Genomic DNA, 15,278 nt, shown 5'->3' with positions numbered 1-15,278 from the left:
AGCCCTCCCAGCCCATCTTCAACCAAAAGGCCATATACCGACACATACCGTGCAAGGTGATCCATGAACTAAGGCCCGTCCCCTCTCTTCACTTATCTGCCCCTATGTTCCTCCCCCCTCCCCATGAGCTCCACTCAGCTGGTAAGTCCCTCCTCTTCCTCTGCCAACTCCAGACTCTGTATGCTTGGAACAAGCTGTCTGAATCGCTACAGCAGGCTCCGTCTCTGGCAGTGTTCTAGGCCCAGTTAAAAGCCCACCTCTTTGAGAGTGCTTTCAACTCCTAACTCCTCTCACCTTGGGTTCTGCATCCCCATCCCTATATGTCATGTCTTTCTGTCCAAGCTAGATTGTAAGCTCTTCCGAGCAGGGACCACCTATTAAATGTCAAAATGTACAGCACTATGTACTCCTTTGAGTGCTATATAAGTGATAAATAGTAGTAGTAGTAGTAGTTTCAATCCTGGGCATTCTATCTTAGGTATTCTAGTCTGCATATTCTATTTTTACAACCACTTTTTTTTTTTGGGGGGGTGGGACTATCTTTTCTGCAGTTTCTGCAAGTACAATAACTAGCTGATGTATGCCTCCTGTGTTCCTGCAGCTTGTCAAACTGAAGATTAGTCATTAATCAGTGGAGTAGAAAGCTCTAAGGTCTTTCTTCAGAGAGGTGCAATTGCCATAGGGGATTGCAAGAGGCAACGATTGGCCATTTTTAGATTAATAAATTAAAAAGAAATGCAAGCGTAGACAGAAAAGTCTGAAGAAACGTGTTTTTCTATTAGGAGAAAATCTAGATCTCCTTCACAATATTAACATGAAAAATGGAAGGAAAGAGAACAGAGAAACAAGAGGGAGGAGAATGCATGTAAGGAAAGATAACATGAAGGGAAGAAATTGTGCTTGGGCATTCAAACAGAGTAGGAAGATCAAAATTACACCCAATTTGCTGTCCAGGTGAGGACCTCTGTGCTATTCTTTCCCCTTCACGTTTATCATGTTGGTATGTTCAGGAGAATACTGACCTGCTACTGGAGTCTATAGCAGGAATCTATCAGGCATACTGACTGGGTCTGGCCATATCTGCCAAATTATAGGTTTTAGTTTGTTGCCCTTTGATATACCACCTCACTCAATAGGCCGAAGCGGTGTACAATGCTAAAAAAAATTGAAAAGAACTCCAATATTTATAGAACAGCAAATCACACCAGGGTCACATAAAACAGATATCATTCCAAAAATCACATATACCTAAGTTGGAGCCAGAGCTTCCGTCCCAAATGCTTTTTGGAAAGAAGAAGTTGTTAACGTAACTTTAAATATTTTGTAGGATTCTTCTGCCCGCACACCAACAGTTCTACACATCATCATAGACTAACTTAATGCTACCTCAATAGGTGGCATACCAAGGGTGGGGAGGGGGGAGGGCAGTTTGCCCTGAATGGAGGGAGCCTGGGGGTGCTGGAGTGGCCTTGGGTCTACGCATGATCGTTGACTCTGTTGGTCCCTCCCCCAACTTCCTGTATCAGTGCAGGGGTGCACTGGGCAGACTGGGGTACAGGGGTGGGGCAGGGGTGCAGAGCTAATGGCTGCACACAGGGGGGTGCTTCGGCCAGATAAGGGAGTGCTCTGCCCTAGTTTCTTGCCCATCAGGTATGCTACTGGGAAGGGATTCTATTAAAACTCCACTACAATACCCTAAGGAAGGGAAACCCCCAAAATCTTGCCCACATTATACTTTTGCCATAGCCTGGAAAGGATAGTGAAAACATTGACCCATATAGGTCGATATTCTTATTAAATCAGGATGCCAAGTTGTTAGCTGTAATATTAGTGAACAGGTTGAATAATTTTCTACCACGTCTTATTCAGGAAGATCAAATGGGTTTTGTCCTGGGCAGGTATGCCTCAGTGAACCTACTACAAGTAGTGATGGCACTCAAGAGCCCATAATAAGGGAGGTCATAAAGCTGCAGTGGCAAGCCTGGACACTGAGAAGGCTTTTGATAGTCTCTCTTGGATGTACTGGTTCCAAACCCTAGAATGCTTTGGTCACATGGGACAATTTATGGAGTGAGTGAAGGCCTTATATGATCAGACTAAGTCACAAGTTATAGTGAATGGTAAACTTGCAAAGCCTTTTCAATTGTTCAAAGACGCTAGGCAGGGGTGTTCTTTATCACCTTTACGCTGCATATATTCAACAGACCACAGAAATTGCTGGAATTAAGATCGAGGAAAGAGAATATCGAATTAGTCTGTTTGCGGATGATATGTTATTGTTTGGTTTGGTTCTATTTCAGGCCCGAGTGTGAACTGTGGGAAGTCAGAAATTTTAGCTCTCGCAGTAGGAGGAGATAAGACCTGGCAGAGGACTCTCACCATACTTATGTCGCAGAGCACCTTAAAATATTTGGCTATTTATCTGAATGTCGACCACAAAGTGATGTACCAGCATAATATTGTCGATAACATAGAGAAAATTAGAGATTTATGTGCATGTTGGCAGGAGCTCCACCTTTCGGTAATGGGAAGGATTGCTCTTGTAAAAATGATCATGCTTCCAAAGCTTCTTTATCCACTTCAAACCCTACCAATTTGGATAAAACGCAAGGATGAAACATTGCTTCCTCTATACTTACTACATTTATTTGGAAGAACAAAGTAGCCAAGGTTGGTTATAATAAATTTATTCTGGATAAATTTAAAGGAGGCCTAAATCTGCCTGACATTAGAATATATAATGTGGCAGCATTAATGCGATGAATACAAGAGGCTCAAATTGGGAGGACAAAGTTAGCTCCTTTGGGATTATTGGATAAATGGGCTACACCTTTTAGCTCTATTAACTTGATCATGCTCTAGAGACAAAACTTGAGTGGTGCGGAGTTGTGGACAGACCAACCAATTTGCAGTATTTAAACTTTCTGGCTTGCCTGGAAGTGTTGGAGGCTGAAACAAGGAAATATCTTTAAGGTGTCTCTGTTTTTAAGACTTAGAGGCAACCCAGACTTTCCATCCGGTTTGGACACATCTATCTTTCAGTCCTGGGAGGAAAAAATTTGCTTCGATTTAGGACAATTTTTGAAGGTGGGACGCAGTCCTTTTCCTCCTTCAACCAGGTTAAAGATTCTTGGGGGCTCTCAAAAACATAGATCTGGTCTTATTTACAGGCTCACCATTATTTTGACCAACTAAGTCATAAACATGGGCAGTCAATAGACTATGGAGAGTTGGATAAACAACTGCTTATAATGCCCGTAGACTTTAACAAACTATCCATCTGGAATAAAATGATTAAAACAAATCTTAACCATAAGTTTTATAGACAAACTTAGACAGACATAGGCTCAGAATTTGGGAATCCCCTTTGACAAACCCCAGGTGCAGGGCCGGATTTTCCTATAAGCTAACTAGGCTTCAGCCTAGCCTCAAGATCAAGAGGGGCCTACATTCAAATTGTTAGCAAAATTAAAATTACACTATTCTAAAAACAGTGAACACTAAAACACTGAACCGAAAATAAGGAGAAATTCTACGCTTCAGGATCGGAACTGGCTCTGGCCGCAACAGGGCACTGACTCGGTTTCTCCCTTTCTTTTTCTCGCCCTGGGAAGAGGATCGGGGAGGGAAAGACGTCAGTCTGGAAACAGCTGGGCAAAGCCCAGCCCCGTGGGGAGAGAGGCAAAACGTGGATCCATCAGGACAGGGCGGCCCAGACTGGCATCGGGAGTGGGGGGGTTCAGTGGAAGGGGGATGGGAGGCAGGCTGGCATCGGAGGGGGGTTGGGGGGGTTTAATGGAAGGCAGGCAAGATGGCATAGGGGGTGTTTAATGGAAGGGGGATGGGAGGCAGGCGGGCATCAGAGGGAGGGGGGTGAGGTGAGGAAGGACGCACTGGGGGCACTATGGACATAGGAAGGGACAATATTGTGTGTTATGTTTGATTAGTTATTGTTACAAGTACTATATATGGTGCTGAGAATAAATGTCCAAATAAGTGTTCTCGACTTTTTTTAATTTATTATCCGTGTCACATTTTTTATAAAGGTTAGTACCAATAACAACATGTTTCATTTAACATATTGATATATATCACAGTAATGATGCATTTTATTATCTCTCATGTAATTTACAAACTTAAAAATGGGAGGTGAAAGGGCCTCATAAGTGGAATAGCCTAGGGCCTCTTTTCATCTAAATCCGGCCCTGCCCAGGTGTAAGATCTTTTCGTTACTTTATATGACATGGTGAACTCTAATGATTTGCAGGAAACACAATTAAAAATCTTACATAGAACACATTTTACTAGAGCACAGGGGGCCTGTATGGAGTTCTAGGAGGGAGAAAACCGTATTAAATGTAAGATTTGGAGGAGGACTTTAGTGCATTCCTATTTAGAGTGTCACATGCTAACCTTCTAGAATGATGCCTTAAATTCAGAGCTCCTTTTACTATGGTGCGCTAGTGTTTTTAGAGCACGCTACATTGCCGCGCACGCTAACCACACGCTACGTGCCAAAAACTAACGCCAGCTCAATAGAGGCGTTAGCGTCTAGTGCGCGTGGCTTTGCAGCGCGCCTAAAACTGCTAGCACAGCTTAGTAAAAGGAGCCCCTAGTGTCTTCTGTTATACAATGTACAGTGGAGAGGGACTATAGCAGGCTTTTATTGGGGGACCAAAGGCAACTTAACTTGAACACTTCCCAGCATCAGTTTACATCTCCACACTATTAGTTAACAAAGTAATTTTGAAATACGGTACTCCACCGATATTCGTGGGGGTTCCGTTCCAGGAACCCCCGCGAAGCTTGAAAAACCGCAAATACGGTTTTTCATGGGGGAGACGGGAGAGGCAGGAGAGAGCAGCTGGAGCGCCGATGAGTGCAGGAAATCACTCGCTGTATGCTCCGACCGCCTCTTCCTGCACTAAGTCAGGCCTTACCAATCAGAGCTGCGTGTTAAAGCATGGGCGGGTCAGGGGAGTTCCTAAAAGTTAGGCATATTATTATAGAATATGCCTGATGAGAGCACAACTTAGGCACAGGCATTTAGGCCTGATTTTAGCTGGAGGGGAAGGAGAGAGTGGCTAGACCCTAGCTTTTGTTTTTGTCTACATTTCCTGCCCTTGCTCATGACATTGAGACACAGGCTGGTCATCACGGTGTCAGGTCAAAAGCGCGCCAGGACAAAGGCGCGCGCAGACAATTGAGCGCAGCGTGGAAGCACGCGACGCAGAAAATTACAGTTTTTACGGCTCCGACGGGGGTGTGTGTGTGTGTGTGGGGGGGAACCCCCCCACTTTACTTAATAGAGATCGCGCTGCATTGTGGGGGCATTGTGGGGGGTGTGGGGGGTTGTAACCCCCCACATTTTACTGAAAACTTCACTTTTTCCCTGTTTTTAGGGAAAAAGTTAAGTTTACAGTAAAATGTGGAGGGTTACAACCCCCCAAACCCCTCCAACGCTGGCGCGATCTCTATTAAGTAAACTGGGGGGGCTCCCCAACAAAACCCCCCGGCGGAGCCCCTAAAAACTGTAATTTCCTTCGGCGCGCGCCTCCGTCTTGCGCTCAGTTGTCGGCGCGCGCCTTTGTCTTTCGTGGGGTTGTCTATGAACCGGTCATCACTAGCAGATTCGCTACCAGATATACTTTGGTTTTCCTCGGTTTTTTTTCTTTGCTGGGTGAGGGGAAATTTCTTGTGCGTTATGAGTTGAGCACACCCAATCATTTTCAAAAGTTGGCTCCTATGTATGCGCACCTTTAGAATCGTGTTAAGTGCCGTTCTAGTTAGCACTGATTTGTTAAGTGCCATATATAAAATATGGCCCTATGTACAGTTGTATCTCGGAATCCGAACGCCCCAAAACTCGAATGACTTAGAATCCAAACTTTTTTTTTGTAGTAAATTTTGTCTTGGAATCCGAAGTCTGCTTTGCAATCCGAACGCCCTGCACATCGTATGTGTGGGTTTGTGCCCCAGAATCTGAATGCTGCTTTGGAATATTTGTTAATATTTTACCTTAAAATCTAGTGTATTTACTGTTAAAATTTGAGTTTGTGGGACCCAGGAACGGATTAATCCAGTTTCTATTATTTTCAAAGGGAAAAATTGTCTTGGAACTCGAACGCTTTGGAACTCGAACAGGGTTCTGGAACGGATTAAGTTCGGACTCCAAGGTATCACTGTACTTAGAAGGTTAGCGCTGAATAATGTCATTACGTTGTTGCAACCAAAAATGAAACTGGATATTCAATGGCAGAAGCCAGAAATGACCCAGCATTGAATATTTGAGCTTATCACTGGCAGTAGACAGCAAAAGCGCTACCCACCACTAAGTAAAAATCAGGCCCAATAATGTTAAAGCGAATGAGCAGAAAACACAATAGCATTAATTAGTCAGTTGGCAACAAAAACATTTAGGTTACCACTTCCCTAAGATCCCTATGATTCCTGGAGCTCAGCTGCAGCCATCCAAAAAGACCTTCTCTGTCCCTTCATCAAATGAATTTCATTAATAGAAGGGATTACCAACGAGTGTGCAATACTCCGGCAGGCACATACATTTGCAAATCAAGGTATAATTAGACTAGAATATTTCCAAATCCAGCTTTGAAGATTACTTCTTTGTTGTTCCTGTCCTTTTATTAGATTGAGAGGCAGCTCTTCGAAGAAACTGTGAAGAACCTGAATAACTATTATGTGGAAGCCGAGAAGATTGGAGGCAGCTCGTATCTGGAAGGTTGTCTGGCATGTGCCACCGCCTATTTCATCTTCTTGTGTATGGAAACCCACTATGAGAAGGTAGTGTTGAAAGAAGCACAAGGAGAGGTTGTAATCTGAAACATGACTGTAATATGGGAAAAGTAAAGAGGTCAAACCCCCAAAATACCCTCACCACATGTAAACCAAACAAGCCTGCTAAATTAGAATGCAATTCTCTTAACCTTCGTACATTGCGCGGCAGGAGGGATGTCCAGGCCCTCCTGCTGGAACCCCCCACCATCACCCCAAACATCGCCTGGCAGGAGGGATGTTCACTCTCTCCTGCTGTAACGTCCCCACCCCCCATATATCATGGGCATCCTCCCTGCCAGACCCCCATCCACCCTCTGAACCCCATCAGGCCCCCTCCCGAATCCCCCTACCTTAAATTGTTGGCCGGCCAGAAGCATCCTTCCTGCCTCCAGCCGATTGGCCCGCCAACTCGCGAATGGCAGGGATGCACCGGGGAGGGGTCTTGGGCCCTGATTGTCCCAGGTGCTTATAGCCCCTTCCCAGTGTATGTGCCTGCCCGTAGGAGGGGCCTTAGGCTCCTGGGCCAATCAGAATCATAGGCCCCATTCACAGTGCATTCTGGGATGCACTGGGATTGACCTAAGATTCCGAATGGCCAGATCCTACGATTCCTTAGGCCACCCCCCATGGGAGCAGGTCCCATGGCCAGGACGTGACATTGGAAGGAAACCAAGGCCCAGCACGAGCAGCAAGTGAAAGATGCTGTTTCTGCCAGCGAACATTTAAAAAGGACGAGGATGAGAGAAAATGATTTTTAATGCAATAATTGTTCTAGTGAATAGTGTGTTTTGTGCAGTTTTCCTGATTTACTATTTATATTGCACTATCAAAGTTTGAACATCAATAAAGATTTTAAAAAATAAAAATAACCCCCCCCCCCTCCCGATCATTGCCAGTTTAATTATAGTCAGTGCGGGGCTATGTCCAGGCATCAGCACTGACTATCAGGGCATAATGCCTAGGGCTACCAGATGTCCAGAATCCCATGGATATGTCCTCCTTTTGAGGACATGTCCAGGGGTCCAGATGGATTTTCAAAACCCAGCACTTTGTTTAGGTTTTGAAAAGCTGTGTCGGGCAGGGAGGAAGTCCGCACATAACAAGAGCAGGCAGCGGGGGCGGGGCTATGGCAGGATTGGGGCGGGAGTGGGCGTAACTAGGTGGGCCTGGGGGCATGGCTAGGAGGTCCGGATTTTCCGAAAGGAAAATCTGGCAACCCTAATAATGCCTGATGGTTCTGCCGCCTGGAGCTTATACAGCCCCATCTGAATTATCAGGTGACCTGTCAAATGCGCGCATGACAATTGCACCCCAACAAATGCGCCTCGACAATTGTACGCACAACAAATGCGCACACTGAATGGGAGGTGACCCATCAAATGCGCCCTGACAATTGTGTTCCATACAGCCTCGATCACAATCCACAGCAGCTAATTAGTTAGTAAAGAGAGTCATGCAGTTATGTGGATACTATTTTGTCTTTTTGAGGGTTAGGGTATCTAGTGTTAGGGCATGGTTTAGATCAGTGTTCTTCAACCACAGGTCCATGGACTGGTGCCGGTCCATGGACCGGTGCCGGTCCACAGAAATTTTTTGACGGTCCACAGGGCCGGCATGTGCATCAGGCCCAAAACTGTGTTCTTTAACTGCTGGTCCGTGGTGCGATCGATGCGTTGTTAATAAAATTATATTGTGTGTATATATGAATGGAAAAAATAGTGTTACAGTTAGGACTATGTGGGCTGGGTCTGGGGTGGAGACTGGGGTAGAGATGGGCAGGGTCTGGCCCACGACTTAGCCCAGTGTTCTTCAACCACTGGTCTGCGGACCGATGCCGGTCCACAAAATAATTCTTTTATTTCTGCCGGTCCATAGGTGTAAAAAGTTGAAGAACACTGGTTTAGATGATGATTATGGGAACCCTTTACATAAGTGTATATCTGAAAGGCCCTGATTTGCTCAGGCTCCTCAGGCCCCTTCCCTTGGGAAGGGCTTGAGGCGCTTGAGACAATCAGAGCCTTAGGCCCCTCCACGTGCATCACATGATGCACCAGGGAGGGGCCTAAGGCCCAATGTCATTGTCGAAGGCAGATTCAGAGTAGCACAATGTATGTATACCTTTCAAATGTTCCCTCTTTGGCATGCACATTTCATGGGGCGCAATTGTCATGCATGCACTTGTCGGTGCGCGCATTTGATGGGGCGCAATTGACGGACGCAATTGTCGTGCGTGCATTTGTCCGTATACCGAATATCAGGCTGGGACTGCAGAAATTTTTTTGTTGTTGTTTAAAAAACAAATACTCTGGACCTCCCCAAAATGCCCCTTTCCACCCAGCCTGCAGCCAAACCTTTCATCTCCCTTCTAGGCCTTTCATCCACCCCTTTATCTAGATAGGCCTACCTTAATACCTGATGGTCCAGTTGGGGGGGGGCATCTAGTTCAGGCGCATGGCCCCCTACCTCCTTCCCCTTTGCTGGTGCCTGGGAAAATGGCTGCCACACCCTCATGACCCTTCCTCCCTCTTATTGGATCCTCTCCCCCCCTCCTAGTTAGGTTGGTCCAGGGGTCTATTTAGATATGGGGGGGCTGGAGGAGAGAGAGAGATTTGGCCATGGGGGGAGGGGCATTGTTGGGGGGGGGGGTTGGAATCGGGATCGGGGGCTCAGGGAGCTTCAGGTCCCAGCCTGATATTCAGCTGAGGCCTGAATAAATCTAAGCAGGCAAATTGTCAGCTGTCCTAAATTCACCTGCTTAGCTTATGCTGGCCATGGCTAAATATTACCAGGTAGGCCAAAATAGGGAGAAATATAATACAAAACCCTCTGTGTAAAAAAATATACTTCTTGTAGAATTTATCACAGAGTATGCATTACAAAACATAATCATATACATAATCAATATACGAATAAAAATAAAAATAATTTTTTTTATGTGAAGTGCTCAGATCAGCCATCTATGTGCTCAATGGGTTCAAGCAACAGTGACTCATGGAACCATCACAGCACTCAAAAAGTCCCATACTGCCCAAAACCTTCAAATAAAGCCAAGATACGTATGTTTGACTTATCGGCGGTGTTATTCCATTTCAGCCACTACTTGCTACCCGTAGTATGCTGTTACACCATGCTACTACACTCCCCTGTGAAGTGACCCTCCCGGTCCGGATTTCGCAAAATGCTTCATCAGGAGGGGAAACTGAAAACGCACAAAACAAACACAGTAAATATCTAACTAATACAGCACTGACGTGCCACTGAGACACCTCAAATTATCAAACGATATGACCAGGCCCACATAAACTCCGGTTCCTCCCCAGCACCTTCCCCTTGCCTAGCCCTGACCGATCCACTTTTTTGAGGGGACTAGTCAGAGCCGATATTCAGTGGCACTGCTCAGCGTAGTTTCGCTAAATATTGAGGTTTCGGTGGTGACGGGCAATTTAAGCAGGGCAGGCGTGATTCTATAAATGGCGCCTAAGTGGGATTGAGACGTGGCTAGCGCCTTTATTCAAGGCGCCTGCCGATTTAGATGCTGTTTTTAAAATCTGATGCCTACTGGCTAATTAAATTTTCTAATCAGTTTTTAATGGTGCCTTCAATTATCAATGCCAATTAACCAATTAAAATTAAGTTAGGTGTCTACAAGAAGGAGGATTTGTGGTCAACCCTGAAATTGACCCTACACGAGGCAACTGTCCGCTACATAAAATCGGTAAATAAACAACAAAGAAATAAGAAATCCCAATGGTTCACAGATGAGGTCTCGTACCTCGTCAAGGAGAAGAAAAAGGCATTTCTCTCCTACAAACGTACCGGGGAAGGGGAAGCTAACATTGAATATAGGACCAGGTCTGCAGCGGTCAAAACAGCAGTCAGGGAGGCCAAACTTCAAGTGGAAGAAACTTTAGCAAAGAACATTAATAAAGGTGACAAATCCTTCTTTAAGTATTTTAGTGACAGGAAAAAGAACACAGACGGGATAGTACGCCTTAGAACACCGGACGGAAATTATCTGGAAGCCAAACTACTGAATGAATACTTCTGCTCAGTCTTCACCTGCGAGAAACCAGGGCATGGGCCACAGCTGGAGGCAACGCCAAGCGCGGAAGACCCGTTTCAGAAATTTGAGTTCACACCAGCTGATGTTTACAGCGAACTGTCAAGACTCAAGGTGAACAAAGCCATGGGACCGGACAATTTGCACCCAAGAGTGCTCAGAGAGCTGGCTGATGTCCTGGCGGAACCGTTAGCCATGCTCTTCAATCTCTCCCTAAGTAAGGGGAGAATCCCCCTGGACTGGAAAACAGCTAATGTCGTCCCTCTGCACAAAAAGGGTTGCAGGGCAGAGGCTGCGAATTACAGACCAGTGAGTCTCACATCAATAGTGTGTAAACTCATGGAAACACTACTTAAACGTGAATTAGACACCATCTTGGATGAGGGGAATCTAAGGGATCCCAGTCAACATGGTTTTACCAAGGGTAGGTCCTGCCAATCCAATCTCATAAGCTTCTTTGACTGGGTAACAGGAAAGCTAGACTCGGGAGAGTCTCTGGACGTCGTGTACTTAGACTTCAGTAAGGCTTTTGATAGCGTCCCACATCGCAGGCTGTTAAGCAAGATGAAATCAATGGGGTTAGGCGAGACACTGACTACATGGGTCAACGATTGGCTGAGTTGCAGACGTCAGAGGGTGGTGGTCAACGGCACCCTCTCTGAGACTTCGGAGGTGACCAGCGGAGTGCCGCAGGGCTCGGTCCTGGGTCCACTCCTTTTCAACATATTCATAGGGGACTTGACTCGAGGGCTTCAAGGTAAAGTAACATTATTCGCCGACGCCGCCAAACTATGCAATATAGTAAGTGAAAGCAATTTGCAGGACAGTATGGCGCAGGACCTGCTTACATTGGAATGCTGGTCCTCTACCTGGCAGCTGGGCTTCAACGCTAAGAAATGTAAGGTCATGCACCTCGGTAGCGGTAATCCATGCAGAACTTACATCTTGAATGGAGAAACATTGGCTAGGACTTCAGTAGAACGAGATTTAGGAGTAATCATCAGTGCAGATATGAAGGCTGCCAAACAAGTGGAGAAGGCCTCATCCAAGGCAAGGCAGATGATGGGTTGTATCAATAGAAGTTTCGTCAGCCGGAAACCTGAAGTCATAATGCCACTATACAGAGCCATGGTGAGACCTCATCTGGAATACTGTGTGCAATTCTGGAGGCCACATTACCATAAAGACGTGCTCAGAGTCGAGTCGGTTCAGCGGATGGCCACTAGGACGATCTCGGGGCTCAAGGGTCTCTCGTACGAAGAGAGACTGCACAAACTGCAGCTCTACACTCTTGAGGAACGTAGGGAGAGGGGGGACATGATTGAGACATTTAAGTACATCACAGGACGTGTCGAGGTGGAAGATGACATTTTCTTTCCCAGGGGACCCTCGGCCACAAGAGGACATCCGCTCAAACTCAGAGGAAGGAAATTTAATGGCGACACCAGGAAGTACTTCTTCACGGAAAGAGTGATAGATCGCTGGAACAAGCTTCCAGTGCAGGTGGTCGAGGCCACCAGCGTGCCTGACTTTAAGAATAAATGGGAAACCTACGTAGGATCACTACGAAGGTCAAGTTAAAGAATTGGGTCATTAGCACACAGACTAAATTGGGTGGGTCAGTAGAGTGGGCAGACTTGATGGGCTATAGCCCTTTTCTGCCGTCATCTTTCTATGTTCTATGTTTCTATGAAGGAGACAGTTATAGAATTAGGGCCTTAGTGACTGTTTCTTTGCACTTGATAAATTGGTTTGTTTTTTTTCTTTTGTAGGTGTTGAAGAAAATTTCCAAGTATATTCAGGAGCAGAATGAGAAGATCTATGCTCCCAGAGGCCTCCTAATTACAGACCCTGTAGAGCGTGGTATGAGAGTTGTATCCTTTAAATGGAAAAGAAAATGAACATGGCTTGTTGCTGAAAAGGGCTCGATATTATCTCCTCTAGTAAATTTATTTATTTACTTGTTCAATTATTTAGCCCGTCCTCCCAAAGGAGTCCAGAACGGGTTACAAAGTACATCCACACTATAATCGAGACAGGACAGAGATGATATAATTCACAATAAAACATATACACGAATCAGCATCTGGTGAGAGTAGGTGGCGAAGGCGCGTTGACTCTGAATGGCATGTCTGGGTGCATGTCCCCGAACCTGCTGTTGCGCCTACGTGGGCTCTACTTCTGACCTAGGAAGTGACGCCAGAGGGAGAGCCCGACAGCAGGTTGGGGGTTGCTGCTGGCACCAGGAACGTTACAAAGGTATGGGGGAAAGGGAAGGGGCGTGTGTGGCAATGGGGGCAGGTGGGGAAGGAGCGTGTACGGGGAGGGAGGGGGAATGGTGCCTCCACCCAAGGCACCTCTTACCTTCGCTGCGCCACTGACTGTGGGGGGACCAAGCTGGCAGGAGTGGGCAGCTGGAGCGCCGGCGGGTGAAGGAAATCACTCGAGGTCTGCTCCGACTGCCTCTTCCTGTAGTAAAGTCGGGATACAGTGGGACAAAGTGCCGGGTTTTGAAAAGCTGTCCGGACCCCCGGACCTGGGGAAATCGGATGTCTGGTAACCCTATTCTATCATATCTCCCCTCAGCCACCTCATCTCCACTGATGAGCCCTGCATTCCCATTGCAAAATGAGAACTACATGCACAAACTTTTGGTTTGCGTTAACCACTCCCAAAACATGCCCCCTTGAAATCTCTGCATCCCAGAATTCTCCAAGTATAAACAGAAGTTTTTTGAATTTTCCATTTGCATATGTAACCTCTCTATAGCTGCAAATGCTGTTATTTAAAAGTGGATATTCTTTATAATGACCTCCTTTGGGCAATTGTAGAAGTGTAAGAAGAAGTCCTGTCTCCATGACATTCAGCATGCAGGGATCCTACTCATGCTGTTCCCCAAATGTAATATAAATGTCAAAAATATGAAGAAGGATGTTATCTTGTGGAAAGAAGTCAAATGCTAAAGGCAGCGACCCAAATTCTATATTTAGCATCCTAAGTTACGTGCACAAACTGGTGCACATAGCCAATTTGCGCTTGCAGCTTAATAATAATAGAAAATTTATACCTAATAATTGATGCTAATTAACACTAATTAGAAGTTACACATACAGTTCTGTAGGCGCATTCTATAGAGTGGTCTGCATCATTCCTAGTGCATGAATCTCAGAAGGTCTGGAGCATGGGCAGATCGTGGGTGTTTTTAAAAGTTAAGCGCACTGTTACAGAATACACCTGATCTGCCCACAACTTAGACCTCTATCATATCACCCCTGAGCCGTCTCTTCCCCAAGCTGAAGAGCCCTCGCCGCTTTAGCCTTTCCTCATAGGGATGATTGAAAAGTAATGAGACTGGCTGTTTTTTGGTTTGTTTTTTTTAATTCAGAATCAGATGATTCCACAGGATCTGAAGATTTTTCTTTTTCATAGTACATTTTTTGCAGCATTTCAAAAACGATTCAAAGACGTGCAACAGATTTTTCGCGACATCGCTTTTGGTGCTGCGGCTGTGGCATTTTTCACTTCATCATCTGAATGGAATTTCTTTCCATGCATGCAATTCTGTATGCGTGCCAGGGCATTTCAAGGGTTTCATCGCCACTCTTTCCAAGTTTAAGACAAAATTCAATCACACACCTCGGACGTACCTTCACAGACATGTCTTCCTCATCTGCCATGATGAAATGTACGAAGTTCTTCCTCTCGCTCTGACCCAACATTGAAGTCTACGGTAGTCCAACTGCAGGTTCAGAAACAAGGAGTGGCCTAGTGGTTAGCGCTAGAGAATTACACGGTGACAAAATTCATCACCGTTCCCGTCCCCGCGGATAACCGTGGGAAACCATCTTCATGTCATTCTTTAAGGAGAGAGGGAAGAATCAGAGTATAATTGCTTTGAAGAATGCTGGTGTAGAAGGATTGAAGCTGAGATAGACACTACAGAATGACAGTCTCTGGTATCCAGAGCAGATTTTGTGATGTCATAATGCCTCATTCCACCAGTGCCTAAGAGCCAATCACATCAGTGATGTCACAATGGCTTCATTATCCTTGGCTCACATAAGAATCAGAGTATGAATGGCCACAACCACTGCCCCGCAAGCTTTGCGTTGAAGAATGCTGATGTAGAAGGACTGAGGTTGAAACAGACACTACAGAATGACAGTCTCTGGTATCCAGAGCAGATATTGTGATGTCATAATGCCTCATTCCACCAGTGCCTAAGAGCCAATCACATCAGTGATGTCACAATGGCTTCATTATCCTTGGCTCACATAAGAATCAGAGTATGAATGGCCACAACCACTGACCCACAAGCTTTGCTTTGAAGAATGCTGGTGTAGAAGGACTGAGGCTGAAATAGACACTAGAAAATGACATGGGATTATTTCCCGCAGTTATCCGTGGGGACGGGAACGGTGAT

At 45.7% G+C, this 15,278-nt stretch overlaps 2 protein-coding genes across 2 annotated transcripts in view; one reads left to right on the top strand and one right to left on the bottom strand.

The window, feature by feature from the left end:
* The window catches only part of CRTAC1 (cartilage acidic protein 1), a 631,767-nt gene that overhangs the window by 55,419 nt on the left and 561,070 nt on the right, over positions 1-15,278 (bottom strand). The window lies entirely within an intron of this gene.
* Positions 1-15,278, top strand: part of GOLGA7B (golgin A7 family member B) — a 28,774-nt gene that overhangs the window by 10,569 nt on the left and 2,927 nt on the right. The window contains exons 3-4 of the mRNA XM_033942976.1: positions 6,649-6,801; positions 12,628-12,729. Coding sequence (XP_033798867.1) covers positions 6,649-6,801; positions 12,628-12,729 — 255 coding nt within the window. The remainder of the gene's footprint in view (positions 1-6,648; positions 6,802-12,627; positions 12,730-15,278) is intronic.

Source organism: Geotrypetes seraphini, chromosome 4 (genome assembly GCF_902459505.1).
Source record: "Geotrypetes seraphini chromosome 4, aGeoSer1.1, whole genome shotgun sequence".
Taxonomy (NCBI): Eukaryota; Metazoa; Chordata; class Amphibia; order Gymnophiona; family Dermophiidae; genus Geotrypetes; species Geotrypetes seraphini.
The sequence above is the reverse complement of the archived record's forward strand: the minus strand, read 5'-3'. Positions and strand labels throughout refer to the sequence as shown.